The sequence below is a fragment of the Lutjanus erythropterus genome, chromosome 15 (genome assembly GCF_056507025.1).
Source record: "Lutjanus erythropterus isolate fLutEry1 chromosome 15, fLutEry1.hap2, whole genome shotgun sequence".
Classification (NCBI taxonomy): domain Eukaryota; kingdom Metazoa; phylum Chordata; class Actinopteri; order Lutjaniformes; family Lutjanidae; genus Lutjanus; species Lutjanus erythropterus.
The window spans coordinates 26,634,126-26,651,198 of record NC_139331.1 but is presented as its reverse complement, the minus strand read 5'-3'; the positions used below and the strand labels follow the sequence as shown (position 1 = coordinate 26,651,198).

The 17,073-nt window shown below is 41.2% G+C and overlaps 1 protein-coding gene across 1 annotated transcript in view; it reads right to left on the bottom strand.

Moving 5' to 3' along the window:
* Nucleotides 1-17,073, bottom strand: part of utrn (utrophin) — a 215,888-nt gene that overhangs the window by 174,508 nt on the left and 24,307 nt on the right. The window contains exons 9-24 of the mRNA XM_084737221.1: nt 15,845-16,075; nt 14,161-14,342; nt 12,823-12,973; nt 12,389-12,508; nt 11,973-12,074; nt 11,321-11,428; nt 10,992-11,171; nt 10,352-10,515; nt 10,125-10,248; nt 9,951-10,038; nt 8,267-8,511; nt 7,122-7,290; nt 5,768-5,895; nt 896-1,033; nt 679-792; nt 40-195 (exon numbers count right to left, since the gene is read on the bottom strand). Coding sequence (XP_084593347.1) covers nt 40-195; nt 679-792; nt 896-1,033; nt 5,768-5,895; nt 7,122-7,290; nt 8,267-8,511; nt 9,951-10,038; nt 10,125-10,248; nt 10,352-10,515; nt 10,992-11,171; nt 11,321-11,428; nt 11,973-12,074; nt 12,389-12,508; nt 12,823-12,973; nt 14,161-14,342; nt 15,845-16,075 — 2,400 coding nt within the window. The remainder of the gene's footprint in view (nt 1-39; nt 196-678; nt 793-895; nt 1,034-5,767; nt 5,896-7,121; nt 7,291-8,266; nt 8,512-9,950; nt 10,039-10,124; nt 10,249-10,351; nt 10,516-10,991; nt 11,172-11,320; nt 11,429-11,972; nt 12,075-12,388; nt 12,509-12,822; nt 12,974-14,160; nt 14,343-15,844; nt 16,076-17,073) is intronic.

Genomic DNA, 17,073 nt, shown 5'->3' with positions numbered 1-17,073 from the left:
ACATGCCGGACATAAGACAGAAAACTTTTTTCCCCTCACCTGTTTGCTGAGAGTGTCCCATCTGCCCCGGCATTCGTCCAACTTATCCTGCCCCCACTTGGCCAGTCCTGGGACTGCAGCTGCCTGTATAGCACTCACATTCTCTCCCATCTGCTTCAATGAACCTTCCACTGACTCCATCTCATTAACATGCTCCTTGTTAACGGACAGAGAAAGAAACAAAGAAAGATAAAGAGCGATGCAGAGTTTAAAACCCAATTCAGTAAAACTCAATTAAGGACTACAGTCTTCACAGTTACAACAATAAGAGTAACTACAGTAAGTAGTAAAGGCATGTGTCTTTGCCTTTGTCACTATAATGTCAAATACATCTGTAATATGTAAGGGATAATATCCAATGAGCAGATCAGGGTAATTTAAGACCCCTCCACTTCACGTTGGTGTCCTCCACCACCCTAAGTTTATTTTGCAATAATGACCTGCTCACTGTACATTACCCCACTTCTCACACAGCTATTCCCTTTAAAAACAAAATCCATAATTTGACAGAAAATATAAATTTAAAAAGTCCAGAGCCTATGATCAGACCTGCATCCATAGCAATCAGAAATTAGTATTTAACAAGTAGTATAATAAAACAAGATGCCAGCCAATGTTAGCTTTTTTCTGTTCACTAACCTTGCACTGGTTAAGCTCTTCCTGTAAATTCTCCTTGTCGCCCAACCCCGTGGCATCACGAGACAACAGCTCCTGTACCGCATCCAACCAACGTTCCACTTCCACCAAACGCACCTAAACCAACGAAAACATTCAGTGAACAGCATTCATATTTTAAACAGTAAAGGCAATTTTTACACTTGCAGACTTTCTGTATGAACAATTACAGCAACTCTACCCGATTGTCCTTCATGCTACCCAGGATGCACTGCAGTGTGCCCAGTTCCTCACGCGCCTTGGAGGACAGTTGACTCCATCTTTGTAGTTCTGCAGGGTCGGAGGCTTGCTGTGTTTGCTCGATCTCTAGACACAGGCCCTGAGGTGAACAAGAGTTCAGGGTTGAAATGGCATGTCTGAGCTGTGTGTATAAATAAGAGGCAACCATGGATACTTTTATTCTCATCTCCTTGGTGAGAAGTAGAGGTCTCTAATCTCCTCGTGACTGGCTGAAGTTTCACTATTGAAGAAAACAGTTCAGTAAATATTTGTGGCTGTCATGTCCATTTTAAAATAAGGAATCTAAAAATTTGCCAACTTGGGATTTCTCCTATCCAGTCCCAAGTTTTTCCCAGGACAAATGAAATTGTGCCCCACAGTGATCAAATATTATGAACCCCTTCAAAAATATTTTCATTTCAACAATATTTAATTTAAAATTATACAAATACCCTGTGGACTTTCTTACAAATAAACACAGTTATGTGTTCCTCATCAAACCATTGTGTGTAACGTTATGCAGCGATCATGTCATATGTGTAGATGGGAAAAATTCCTGATGCATGTTTATGTGATTGTTTATGACGACTCAAGACTGATGTTTGACTGCAGAGTTGTGGTGTGAGGGTTAAAAATACTGTGTACTGACACTATAAACATTCAGTTTGGGATTAATTATCTTGAATGACAGACTTTGGCAGACAAGAAACATCCATGTTTGTCTGGTTTTTAGACACTTCTTGTGTAATAACTTATTTGCCATCATGACTCAAGTGAAATATGTTGAATCCTTAAAGAAATGTTAGTTTCCCACTTGTAATTACAACTTGGATGATGACATGAATGCTGCCAACAAGTTGGAAATTGCCAATTACAGTAACTCAGACAAGACATGAATGCAGCTTAACAAATGTGTTTGTTTTGCTGTTGTCAATCAGTGAAATATTGTGAAACTGCTTTCAAGAAACAGTTGTGCTCTGGGACCTGCTCCTTAAAACATTGCTACATAGTGCTAATAGTGGTCAAAATCAAAATCTCACGTATTATATGTCATAAAGTACATGATGTGTCGTGACATGGCAACAATGAAGCACAAATTAGTGTCTGTACAGAGAAAACAATGTACTGTCCTTGAACACAGGTTAACACACTGGTGATTAAACTGCTATCACAGTTTTATGATTAACAAACAAGTTCCCAAGCAACTCACATATGTGCAGTGAAAGATGACTCAATTTAAACATGAAAAAAACAATAACGTGCCAATCAGATGACTATGACTTCCTATCATTAGGCTAATAGGACTCAGAGATGCTGCCATGGGACTGTACGTGGTGGTTGTCAGGCTGACTGACTGGTTGAGCGGCTCCACACGGAGCTGTTTGGAGCTCCATGCTGCACGCATGGGCACGCTGCCCAGAATGTGCCAAGTCCCCGCCCCCTCCCCGGCACCATGCCCTATCTGACACGATAACAAGAGCTCAGACTGAGCCACATTCCACCGGAGGATGGAGGAGGAGAGAAACGCACACAGTAACACACACAAAACACAACAACACGTACATCACAAAACTACATACCAAAACACACACACACACTCTCACACACCCTTTTCCTCCTACACAGAGGTTTGATACAGTGCAGAGGTGAGTGACTGGCTGATAAAGAGGGCCATTGTGTGCTGGAAAAGAAAAACTGACAACAGACAGAGATTAACACTCACTCTGATACACATATAAGCACAGAGACAGACACAAACAATGTAGCTGTTGAGAATTAAATCCTTTCAGCTTAGACGTCACAGGGCACAAATGTTATCAGATACAATCGCAAGATAAACCACAGCAACAACTATTCAAAATAACTAATAGGCGTTTTTTTTTTATAGCACATGAATATACAGTTGTGTCTGTTGTTTCCCTCAGGGTTCAAAATTAACCATGGCCCTATGGCCTGTGGCCAAAAAAGTTACGTCGCCACCTAATATTCCATGTAGCTGGCTTCCTGTGACCAAGTTTTATCCCCATCCTGCAAACTCTCACCACCACAACATTACAGCTTCACAAACTGACTCCTTTGCAGCTATTAGTTCAAAAACAGCGAACAGTACTTGTTGCCAGCTAACTACCAATATGTAAGAGCTACTGAAGTGTGGGTTTACTCAAACTGCTAACATGATCCTTACAGAAGAACCAGAACAACCAAAGGTGGACCATGAAAAAACAGAACTGCAATGACAATTTAGGAGTGAAGTAGAAGTTTAAGTGTCTTTATGTACTGCAGTGTGTGCCGCCAGTTTCTAAGCTAAGAGGTCTAGCTTTTTTTTCCCCATCGGTAGACACCACATCACAGTTTCGATGTTGAGGGAGGCTTGTTAAGTTGCATTAAATTGCCTTTTCTATATTTTTTTTAATATAAGTTGACATTTCGGTCACAAAAAATGTATTTGACCACCAAATTCAGGGGCTTGATGGCCCATGGAGCCTTTGCCTAAATATTCTGGCATCTATCATTGCACTTCATTATGTTATTTATTCGTATCTTTATTTAACCAGGGATGCCTTATTCAGGCTACGCATCTTTCAGCGGGGTCTAGGCCAACCAATGAAGGCAGCCATGGAACAACATAGCAACACAAAACACAATGAAGATGAAGATTAGAAATAAACTGTGGATTTTAAAATCATAAATATAATTGTCGATGAGAAAAATACAGTTTGAGTAAAAATCTTTGAGTAATCGAAAAAGTATATCATAGAGACATCCTAGTGGCCCCTTATGACAACCTTACTACCTCATCCAAATGATTATTCTAATACTATCAAACAATAATTTATGAGACCTTGGGAGCTGACCTCCACCCAGGAGCTAATGTTTTTGGTTCCTGGTTATCCGTCTGTCTAGTACTTATCAGAATATGTGTACTTCACATTTTTAAATGAAGTTTGGTGGACAGTTCACTGAAGTTTTGACTCACGGTTTTCACAGACAAAGCCGTGATTTAATTTATCAAGACGATGTGCTGTGAGAGAAGTCAAAACTTCCTCAGAATAACCTTTTCAGATATTTGCAAATACACAGCTCTATTACTTGATACTATGAAGCTGCACCCCAGGGTTCTCTCTTTTAGCTGTAGAAAAGGTTATTCAAAATCTTGACACCAAGAAACTATAATAATAATGAATATGAATAATGAGTGTGCAGCTTGAATCAGGTCTCTAAAACTTCTGGAGGTTCATATTTCCATTGTATCTTTGACTGCCCTCTTATTAATGACTTCTGGGTCAAAGTTTGTAAAGAAATTGATATTTTTGAAAAAGAAATGACTCTTATGAACTTATGTTCTGCATTCTTGGAATACATTCAGCAGCACTGAACCTCAGCCCGTCTTCACTTAAAGTGATAGTTCACCCAAGAATGAAATTTCACTCAATATCTACTCACCCCTGTGCAGACGTGAGGATGGGTGAAGATCTCCAGTTCACAAAACACTTCCGGAGCTTCAGCGGAAAACAGTGTTGCAGCCAAATCCAGTACAATTGAAGTGAATGGTGACCAGTTTTAAAATGTAAAAAAAACCCCACAAAATATCTCTATACTGCTTGTGTGGTGTAATCCAAGTGTCTGTAAGCCATGACATTAAAATTTGACCCAAAAAGATGCCATTTACATCATGTTTTAGCCTAAATGTTAACTGTAGCCTCTCAGACCTGATCTGCGTGCACACGCCTGAAGCAGGTGCACAATCTCTCTCCCAAGTGGCACAGCTGCAGCAAAGAAATGATGTCCCTCTCCTATGTCGAAGTCCTCTGACATTTTCTTCTTTGTTGAAATTTTGCAAAGTCAACTCTGCACATAACAAGTCACTACTTCTGAGCAGATCTCTCTCTGTTGTCTGAGTCACTTCCAGGTAGCATGTAAACGCAGACATGAAGGTATCGCGAGATCTCGTATATCTCGTGTCACGCTGCTTGGGTTAGAGATTGTGTACCTGCTTCAGGCATGTGCACAGGGGTCAGGTCTGAGAGGCTACAGTTGACATTTAGGCAAAAACATGGTGTAAATGGCGTCTTTTTGGGTCAAATTTTAATGTTGCGGCTTATGGACACTTGAATTACACCACACAAGCAGTATGGAGACATTTTGTGTTTTTTTTTGTTTTTTTTACATCTTAAAACTGGTCACCGTTCACTTCAACTGTACTGGATTTGGCTACAACGCCATTTTCTGCTGAAGCTCCAGGAGTGTTTTGGATATGGTTTCTGGATATCTTCACCCATCCTCACATCAACACAGGGGTGAGTAGATATTGAATGAAATTTCATTCTTGGGTGAACTATCGCTTTAAGGTGCTTCTTTTTTATTGCAAGAAGATGTGCTCTTCTTCAGTGGATTTCAAACACTGGCCCTACAGTTTCATAAGCATTCACAGCACTATGCAACTTATCTCATTAGAAGCTATAAGCTTCTGGCTCAAGGACCAACCATTTAAGTTTTTTTCAGGCCCACGCTCTTCAAAGTGGATTGTATGAGCTAAATCTCAAAATACAACTCCATGTAGGTGTCTGTGCTTGATATGCCAATATGTATTCATTATGCCTGATTACCCCTGCTGAATGTAAGCCCCTTTTTGCTGTTTATTACTTTATTTTTTGATTAATTTATTAATTTATATCCTTTTTTAGTAAGTGTGGCGAGTGTGTTCTATGTTGAGTATTAAGTGTAAGTTGGAAAAGAGGGTATGTATTTCTGCTATGCCCTTTTATTTCTAATTGTTTGATCCTTAAAAATCAATAAATACAGTCTTGGAAAAAAAAGATTATTCACTGCTCACCTGTGCCCGCTCCACTGCCCCCTCAGCAGTTGGGATGTCTACCATTCCCTCCCTCAGAGTGGCCAGTCTGGCTTCTAGACCCTCTACTGGGCTCGGTACCATCTGGCTGGCCTCCAGACTGGCCAGAGCTGGAATAAGACAAGGAGGAGGAAGAGATGTGTGGGAAATGGGGGAGGAAAAAAACAGTATATTAAAGTTAAGGTAACAAAACTTCTGCATCAGGTTTTCAACCACAAGGGGGCAGTGAGCTGGTTTGGGATTTCCCAAAGCATCTGTCCATGCTGCTGAGGATCCCAGATGTTTGACAGCCAGTTTCTCATAGTAAGCTTGATTGTGGTATTTTAACTGACTCATACATGTCAGTCATGCCAGATGAATTTTAAAACCACACTATAAAATCACTAGCCTGCTATCTATCCCTATTGCAAAGGTGATTAAATGAATAACTAAAGATGGGTAGTGCCCATTTGTGAGTACTTCAAACATCATTTATAGTGCATGGTTGCATTTCTTTCCACTCCTTTTCCTCTCGTCAGCTGTCTCTCCCATCCTCTCCGTCAGCTTTTTAATTACCAGGTGATTTAATGCTTACATAACCTGGCTATGTTTATATACACAGAGAGCAGAGATACAGCGTAACTGGGTGAGGGGGGGAGAGCGACAGAGAGAGGCCCCGGCGAGAGGCAAACTGCCCTCAAGCAGAAACAAAATGGTTTTCCTTGGCTCTCATCCAAATCCTCGCAGTCATAAAAGCCCAAGAAGACAGACACGCGCACACATACACACACACACCTATCGTCAGGAGCGGAGAAGAGCGAGTCTCCCTCCACACACTTGTTTTTGGCAAAGAGGAGTGCACGTAAATTCCAGAGGTAAAACGGTGACTGATTTTCGGGACTGCTCCAGGTCCAAGTCACGTCCTCAGGTAGAGATGGAACTGGCTGAGGTATGATCTTACACTCAATCGCTCACTTATACACGCACGCATCTGTGAGCTTTTGGAGGCCATATAAGGGCATCATCTATTACATGCGGCTGGCCAAGGATTCAAATAAAAACTGATGTCAAATTTACACAGCCCCTGTGGGACTCAGCTCTGCTGATCTTAGCTATCACTCTTTCAGTCTATAAACCTGAAAGTTTTGAGCCAAGAGTGGGGAGAGAGGAATGGGTCTTTGTTTTAAGGAATACTTAAATCTCCTGCAGCTCTCTGAAAGAGAAGGATGACTCCAGGCTGTCAGGTTCCTTGAAAAGCATATGGTACTGATAATGCAGAGGAGTCTGCTCAAATTGTGCAGCAGGTTTTCTCTGCACTGATTTAACTAATTATTCTGATATAGTTCAGCAAAAGTACCTTTGTTGACCTCCTGATCTCTGCTCTGTAGCCGCTGCAGTGTGGAGGCGTGATGTGCTGATACCACCACCACATTGTCTTTCAGAGAGGGCATGGCTCCCAGTGACCCTGCCTCTGCAGAAAGTTGCTCTAATCGCAGACTCAAGGCAGTGACCTGGACAAGTCGGGACTGAAGAACACAAGACAAAGACAAAAGTTGACTAATTTGTGTGAAATGAGCAGTTGTCATACATGTGTTACTTTTGATTCTAAGTAAAAGTGCTTGGTTTATTCATAGTATGAGAGGTGTTTCAACATGTTAGTTTGGATCCAATCTAACTGATCTAGGCAGCAGTAAACGGGCCACCCCTGTGTTCTGCATAATAAAATTACTGTTTTTGTCCAGCAAGTCTGGCAGCTTTGAAGACGGTGATATAATGCCTTCAGTTCTGTCAGAGAGGACTGTCTGAAAAGGTCTGTTTGTTGGGATCCTTTCCATAATGTTGTCAGACACCCAGAATAACACTCTGAACATGTCAGTGGCAAAAACAAGGACTTTTAGTGACATACTTTGACAGGCACATTTGCCCCCAGGGATTACATTGCAGCCATTGCAGCTCATTTTGCAGCTGAACCCATTTCAAAACTTTGTGTACCTATCAGTCATTTAAACAGCCCAGGTTTAAAAATATACAGTAAGTGTCATCTTAAAGAACATAAGTTTATATATATATATATATATATATATTTTTTTTTTTTTTTTTTTTTTCCTGTAAAAATGAGGGACCTGCAACCATAAGTTACTTTGATGAGAAACTCACAGGTTACTGGATAGAGTCATACTTTACACTGACAGGCTTTCCCTCCCTGCTCAAAGCGAATTAGTCTCAAATTCTGAACTTTACACCTCAGAAAACACCAGAAAAGGTCTCATCTGTCTTACTCTGTATATTTTTCGCTGACTTTAGAATCATGTGCAGCACCTTGTAACTTCTTTTGTCTTTACTGTATTGTTCTCATGATTGTTATGACTTATGACTGTCTTACGGAGGGTTTCATCTCAGCTGTAAAACTAAAACATTTATGAAACAACTGCAACTGAACTTAGAAGGGTTATGGGTGAAATTCAGATGAGGATGACTGTGGACAGAAACAAAGATTTTTACCTGACATTCTCCGCTAAGCTTTTTGAGCTCAGCCTCGTCACACCTTTCTACAGCCGAGGCCGAGTCCAGCCACCGGTCCTGCTCCTCTAAGGCTTGGTCCAGGTCTGCCAGCTCTGCAGATACCGCTCTGACCCGGCTCTGAGTGTGGACTCGCTCTCTGGCTGCCTGCAGCTCCCTCGCACAAACATCCCACTCAGTTTGGATCAGGTCTATGTCTGCCCTCACCGAGTCCACGCACACTCCCTCTACAGAGAGAGACACGGAAGCCAACACAAATAAAGTCTCATATCAAACGTACTTAACAAGTAATTAAATTGACTTAGAATATATTGATACATCTTGTAGGCTAGATTGCACCAACAAAGATCAATCTAATCTAAGACCTAGTAAGTATAAAAGAGGGGGGGGGGGGGGTGTGGCAGTTAGCTTTGAGCTGCCCTGTATTCCTCAACAAAATGTTGCATTGTTTGCTTGCTAGCGAAAAAGTTAACAAAACATTGCATTGGTTGTTAGCTAGCTAATAAGAAAAAAAACATGGTTTGTTTGCTAGTTTAAAAGTTAACAATTTGTTATATTGTTTGCTTGCTAGCTAAAAGATAACAAAACAATGCATTGGCTTTTATCTAGCTACAAACTTTGAAAAAAAAAGTTACAGTTTGCTAGCTAGCTAAAAAGGCAACAAAACATTGCATTGGTTCCTGTCAAGCTAAAAAGTTTGAAAAACGTTACTCTGATTGCTAGCTAGCTAAAAAACTGATAAAATATTAGATTGTTTGCTAGCTACATAAAAAGTTAGTTAGCCTCCTAATAAGTCCTCCTCCTTTGAAACAAATGTTTTGCTCTTATTATCAACTGGAGTGAAAGAAGAGACATCATAAAACTCAACTGGGTTGAGTCTGGGCCTTGACGTTATTCAAGGAACTCAATTATATTTCTCAGTACATCTCAAAAAGGCAGATATTTTAAAATACATGTTTTAAGTTAATACCGGATCACACTGTATATTTGGGTTTGAAGTTTTAGCTAGTTTAAATGTTTAAGTTAAACCATGTTTTAATCACATTTTAAAAACAATTCCTGTTGGTGCAACCCAGCCTTACAGTCTGAATGTGTAACAGGCTGTGTTGTGAGACCCTAACAACAAAAAAACAAGTGGATAAAAAATTGGAAAACAGACAAAACGGATGAGAGAACAACAGATATGAGGGAATAAAACAAGTTGAGTTCAATGGAAAGTTTTGTGTTTAGCAAATCTACTCCAAGTTAGCGGTGCTGCTCCACTACCCCTCACTGCCTCCAGAACAGTGTAAACACATAAAAATCCTGAGTGCCTCTTCATTTCATTGAGCTGTTATATGAAGTCAGCAACCCTGCAGGCTGACAGATTTTTACCACTCTGTCCACTAACACACACACATGCATGCGTGCGCACGCGCACACACACAAACCCACGTTCTGATTGCTGGCATCTAAAACCAAATGACAATAAAAAATGTAGGCTTGTAAATACCCAGAAAATACCAAGCAGCTGTGGAAAAGTAGTAAAATCTTATGAGACGAACAGAATTTAACAGGGAAATGGAAGATTTCTGTTAGAGCCAATAGTCGTGAGTCCTGATATTGCGTATAATAATGCACCATTTCAATGTCAATGAGCAAGGACAAGCTCCTCTGTCCTTCATACCTCTCTCCAGCTGGTCCATCAAGTCCCGTCCTTCCTGGATCGCTTGACTAATTGTGGCTTCCTTTGCCTTGAGATCCAGCTCCAAACCCTACAGTGGTTGATCGAAACAAGGTGTGACTTTCAAATGCTTTAACTTTAAGATGAAATTGTTTGCTTTTAATTCGGGAGGTTTACCTTTAGTTTCTCCTGCAGGTCTGGTGTGTCAGGTGTAGTCTCAGGGTGTGAGGAGGCCAGCGCCTGAGCTGCCGTCTTCCATGTTTTAACCCAGCTCAGGAGGTCAGAAAGCTTATTTTCAAACCTGCAGAACACAGTGTGTGCATTAGTGTGTGTTTGTATGTTTTATTCTTACACTTTTCATGCAAGGGAGGAAAAAGTCTGGTCATGTGTGTCCAAGTTCTTACATTCGCCTGACTTCTGCGTCTGTCTCCACCAGTCGTTTCTTAGGGGGAGCAGGTGGGGCCAACTCTGGGTCAGCGATCGAAGCAGCCGCAGCTACAGCAACTGTATCCACGACGACCTGTTCTTCCACCTGAGTCATCCCAGCGTCCGTCACAGCTTCCATTACCTTAGCAGTGAGTTAGAACAGCAGTGAGAATAGAACAGAAATCAACCGCACTTGTTGATCTTTACATCTCGGTCAGTTCAGGAGTGCTTATTGACTCACTGTGACATTTGTTAAGTGCAGTAAAGCAAAATTTAAAGAGGGCAAAAAACCTCGTAACATCCACTAACAGCTGGCTTTTGTCATCAGTGGGAAAGGTTACAGTTGACATCCATTTCCAGGTCAAATGCCTCTGGTGTCAGTCAGCCAGGTATTTACTGACTCTAACTCTGCCACTAATGGAAACATGACACCTGTGCTCCTTTTACAGCATTATGCTGAAAGCCTTGTCACCTCTGTCAATAACTTCTGCAGCTCTCTGTTATCTCAGCCACAAATTCCATCCATCTCCGTTCAAGCGGTACTCCAATGTTTCTCAAAATTAGTCTTCTGAATAAAGTTACATTGCAAAGAATGGATGAAAACACACACACACACACCTGGAAGGAGCAATCCTCCAGTTTCTGCACCAGGTTGTCCCATCTATGCGCCAGCTCTTCTGTGTCTGCCTCAATCTTGGCTCCCGCCTCAGGGCTCCGCAGCAGCGATATCACATCCTGTCCAGCATCAGACAGCTGGTCGAGAGTCCTCCTCTTCTTTTCCATGTCTTCTTTTAAAATCTACAAGATTGAATCACAACAAAAAAAATATCAAAGCCTGCACTAAACATGGAAACCTTAGAATGAAAGTTCACAAATGAAAGGTAATTAGTTGTTAAAGTATCTGCTGCAGCAGCATGCCAACTACAAAGACTTGGCAGACTACTTACTGCTAATCGGCGCACATTAGTATTCATTTCACTGGGGTCCTTAAAGTTGCTGGTCTGTACTTCACTCAAGGCCTCCTCTTTTTCTGCTAGCCACATTTTAAACAAACTCTACAGAAGAGGTGAGAAAACAGCATTAACTTAAATTACATAACCAACATTGCAAATAGAGTCTTTGTGTCCTTTTAACCTGGTTAACATGGGCAAAATATTTTAAGTTTGGAATTCAGCAAATGGGTCAATACCTTAACTAAAACCAGACACATTTTCAACTCAATCAACAGTGTGTTCAGGGTTACATAAGAATTGCAGCATGAATGACATGAAGTTTCAATGTAAAGGTTTCTTTAAATGTGGATCTGAAAGATAAATATTTACAATGCAATGAAAGGATTTAAATTAGCTTCATGGAGTGAAAGGCTTAACGCTCTGTCCTTCATGGCAGTGACATTTCTTTACAAAACCTAAGCAGTTCTGAAGATTTAAACAAATGAAGGGTTATTATGAGGCTTTCTGCATAACTCAATGTAGCTCAGTGAGTGTGGAGAGCATTCAAGAGGCCCATTATAACTGATTATTTAATCAAAGGGAGGGAAGCAAGACGGTGTACACGTATGCGCCTGTGCCTGTGCATATACAGGTAACGGTTCATTACCTGGTCTGATAGAAGCTGCTGCCACACCATGAAGACTTCCTGCAGCTTGTGCCACCTCTCTTCTGTCCAGCGACACACAGCTGCCCAGCGCTCACCCAAAGACTTAAAAGCAGGATAGAGACAAACATTAATACAAACATGGATGTTATTTACATGAGAGGTAAGACAAGATAATTCTTTATTAGTCCCACAAAGGATTTTTGATGGGCTTTTCCACAGCAGTACATTGCTGCCTTACCACTTCTGCAAAACAGAGGCATGACAACTGACACCTACTGCAGGCACTGCAATGACCATCAATAAGTATCTCATACAACCACCCTTCAAATAGTCTGAACTAGTCCTTTAAATAGTTTATTTATTAACACATAAATACACATATATAAGGCTGCAGCAATATCAGGCTGACAACTTACTTGTAGTTGCTCCTCAAGGGCAGCAGTGGCGCTTTCACCGCTGTTCTCATCCACCACAACCACCATGTGTGTTAGAGAGTTGACCTTCACCTGCTCCGCCTCCAGGTCGTTCTGAAGCTCCTGAACAGAAACGCAAACAGTGAATTCAGCACAGTCACATATTACCCATTAACAGAGCTGGCAGAGAAGTTACTCAGCTTTATGGTGACAGGAGGGAGACAGTGCACGAGTCATGAAAGTGCAGGATCAAGACTTGTCTGTTTCAGGACAAGAGTAGTGCAGTGATACCCCGACAACAGGTTAAATTCATACACGTTATGTATCACGTCATTTTAAACAAACCTGAGAAAGCATGCATTTTTAAGTATTGTAAACTACCCATTCTTCATTGAATAGATTCATGCAAACAAAAGCACTGAAGGGGAAACATTTACTTTATGCTGCTCTATCTGTTCTTTGTAGAGCTCCAGGTCTTTAGCTGCTGGTTCTGTCTCTATTTTTCTGATTCGCTCCTCTGTCTGCGTCAGCCAATCAGAAAGCTGTTGTAGCTGCTGCTGCTGAAGATCCATCAGGACTTCATGGAGCCTGGAGAGGAAGAGGGGGGAGGCAATGACAGGAAGACAGTGAGGTGGGCGTGTAACTTCGAGGTGAAAATGCCTGTTTAGCTGGTTAATTAACTGACTCATAGTAACACAAACACTACAATGAGTGACAATGCTGTGTACAGACTCCACAGACAATGAGTCATTGCACACACAAGCACATATACTCTCAAATCAGGGTCAACAGATGCTCTGGTGGACATCATGAATACGATTTATGAATAACTGTGTCTTGACTTGTTTATGTCTGTGTATGTGTATGTGTATGTGTCTAAAGCATCATAAACCTTGATAACACAGATTGAGCGTCAGACTTGTTAAGACCTTGGAGGGCTCTAGTCTTTTCAGGTGTCACCTTCACACAGTTTGCAGCCTTGTACATTCTTCACAGGAAAAACTCATAAAGATCTGAGGTCAACAGTGACACTGGGAGAAAAATGACCTGCACTGGGTAATTTGTGCTTCATGATGTGATGACACTGAACACTACACTAAAAAAATACTAAATTATTGAGTTTAAAGCCTTTCTTCTTAAAAAAAAATATTTTCCACTTGCAAATAACAGGGTTTCTGCAGGTTTCATACAAGCAAAAAAGCGTGTTAATTAATCTTTTTATAAATTAATATTAATGGATCTCTTAATGAAATCTACTAATCCAATGTAAGACTTCTTGTGTTTTCAAAGGTGGTGCATGAAGCTAGCTGGGTGGGCTTTAATACATTCTGACCAGACTGTATCATTTGCACTAGTGGTTATTGACTACATGTTGATTTTGTTTTGTAGTTGTTACAGTGTGATCAATACACACTGTAACGATACACTGATCAGTACATCAATTCAATTTTCCCCAAAACACATTTAAAAGACTAAAGTTATTACAACTTCATAAAAGTAACAGAAACATCATAACCCAATCAATTTTTAATATCAGTGAAGATAATATTTACGACATTTAAAAGGGCAATATGTAACAATTGCACATCCAAAAATGGGTACAGGGTATGGGTAAATTGATCAGCTGTTTATTCTCCTTTTAAGGCCTAAAATTCAGACTATTGGATTTTAAACTTTTAAGGACCTGCAGAAACCCTGAAATAAACAATAGCAAAAGGTATTGCAATACCTCTGCAGGACTAACACAGGTGTATACTGCATGCACGTGTATCTACCTGGCCTGGCGGTCCATGCTGGCCACTCTGAGGCTCTCCCAGCGGGAGTTGAGGAGCGTCATCTGCTCTCGGATTTCATCCTCTTCCTCCTCTGTCAGGTTGCCCTGGGCAATAAGTTGGTTTCCTGCTTGTAGCACGTTGCCCACACTGCTCTGGTGCGCTGTCAGCTCCATCATAAAGGCCTTTTGGGGGAGGAGGGGTAAACAGTTATGATGAAAAATCTACTGCAAATTTCTGACTCTGTGTGTGAACAAACAGCCCTGGAATACAGGATAATAAACTTAAGAAAGATACCTACTATCTTTATATACAGTATGTTAAGCGAGGCAGTGTATGACCACATTACGCTTATGAATACTAGCTTCAGTCTAACATCGAGGCCTAACATTTCTTATACAAGGGCTCCATGTTGGCACTTGGCACCCACAGACTAACATCTGGATATGTTTCTCTTCCCACCCTCAAACTTCACTTGGTATAACGTTTGATAACACCCTGCAGACGCACTAGGCATCACCTCTGTACCCGTGTATTCACAAGTGTTGCTGTAGCAACAGTCAGACAAGTTCATGAACACAATCTGAAGGGGAGACTCTGTCAAGAAGCCAACTGAGGCCAATTGCAAAACAGAAGCGGAAGGAGAAAATGCTTCAAGGAGAAACACATGAGCAGCATTGACGGACTTTGGTTGCTCTCAACTCCTTAGAAGAGCTGCTTTTTGCTGGTTATTGTAGTGAGCAACATGAAGACCGTGAATTGAGTTACTGTCTGTTTTCTCTGAGCTCTCTGGATGAGTAAGCATTTTAGTCTGCACCTCTGAGCACATTGTTTTTAGTGAGGCTTTGCTAGAGAAGCTGGAGTAAGTATGTGAACAACAAGGCTGAAACAAACTGGATTGATTTTTTTAGACCTCCTGAAAACCCTGGCTGTTAAAGAGGCTTTGGGTCTTGTTGCTCTCAGTCGCACTACCAGTTTTCTGCTTTGACCTGGATTCCAGACATTAGACTTCACTAATATTCACATTGCAGCCAAGGGAATCCTGCCAAAGCCCCTTTACACACATGCACAGACACAAACCCTGTAACTATGTCTTCTCAAGAAAGCAAATAAGCTCTGCGCCAGGGCACCATGGGGTGCTGTGCGCCACCATTCTCAGCAGAATTCCTGGCATTCCCAACATGTACGGAGCATGTACCGTTGGTTATGGGAGGCCTTTATCTGTGGGACACTATCAGTCTTCAGTCTCAACAACGGAGGGGGCGTTAGTAAAAAAATTTAGTAGCTGAAACACCTTTTGTTGCTGACCCTGACCACAGCAGTACATTGCTTAGTTTCCATGCTGGTGCAGTTCTCTCTTTCTCCTAACTTGGGACTTGCTGACCAGCATATACTGTAGCTAATATACTAACTACCATTAATTAGTCATATAACTCCAATCATATAATCCAAACTATCTCTTTAAAAGATCCGGTCTCTCCAGATGATGTCTCATTCCTATTTCCATTTAGGAAAAGACTAACGGAGCATCTACTTTTTACGATTTTAGACAGTTTGAGGCTGTGTGTTTGAAATCTCAATATATGTAAACATAAATAAATCACACCGTTGTCTGCACCTCTTTCTACATGTGCATACATGTTTCTATCTCTGCAAGCCTAGAGCCAACCTGCAGGTCTCCTCCTACCTCATGTGTGTGAAACTGCTCTTTGACTTCCTCCACATCGTCTGACACCTCATCCTGAATCTGAAGGTCTTCCTCAGCCGACAGCAGCCAGGTCAGTACCTCCTCCAGCGTTGTCTGGTAGGTGTCCAGGTCCACTTCCAGCAGGCCGCCTTCCATCTCCCCCTCTGTCTCTGTTAGCGTGCTGGGGGTCTCAGGCCGGGGACTGCTACCTGCTTCCTCCATCTGTACATTCTGGAAAACATGAGGCAAGGGATGAAGGCACCGTCTGACCAAATTTTACACATTTAAATAAGGGGTTATCACTTCTGTACTATTCGTAAAACATTAGTCAATTTAAGTACTGTGCTTAGCAACAAGCGGAATGTAGACTTTTATCTTCAACACCATCATACAGGGGGAAGTCTACTATCTTTAAACTAGGGGAAAAAAAACAAGATGTTTGCTTATCAGATATGTCACAATCACATCGTCACATTAAAACTCAAATAAAAATGAAAAGCTAAAGCTCTCAGATCAACGCTGTTTATGAACCACAGCCATGCCCTAAAACTTCAATTTGTCCTTTACTCTGATTTCAATGTGTGCACATCAGTTGTTGGCAAGTTTTAAAATAGACCCAGACATCTAGGAGAGGCCGGTGCTGCTCTGGAGCAGGCAGAGTCACTTGCCCTGCTCAGTTCAGGAAAGGAAAAGAAGAAAAAAAAAAAAAAAACAACTGCAGGCCTATTATGGGATGCTGGGAGGTGCCCCTGGCACGCTGGGCAGGTCAATCCTCATTCTAGGAATAGCAGTATGTTAGACACACAGTAGTAATCCTGGGTAGAGTTGGGTGTAGAGTCAGAGATGGATGGTGCAGCCATAAAGGAGAAGGACACACACTTCATGCAATATTAAAATTAACACAATTACATGTAAGTTATATATTTGGAAAGATAACTCTTATGTGTACTGACAGTAGTGAGTAGTTGTGGCCTTAAACAACAGCTTCTCTGAATCCGTTCCTAAATCTAACACTATAAAAGAGGCAGGTGATTAATATTTTCTATACAATCTCAATTATAAATTCTCTTCAATACAGGGTTATTATACACTATGTAAACATGTGGCGCCCTTTGTAGACAACAGCATTAACAAACTATTCCGGTTTTGAAAGAAAGTGCAGGAAAAAACTCAACAGAGCTCATCTCTGAAATCTGTCTGGAGCTGAAATAAACTGGAGATAAAAATCT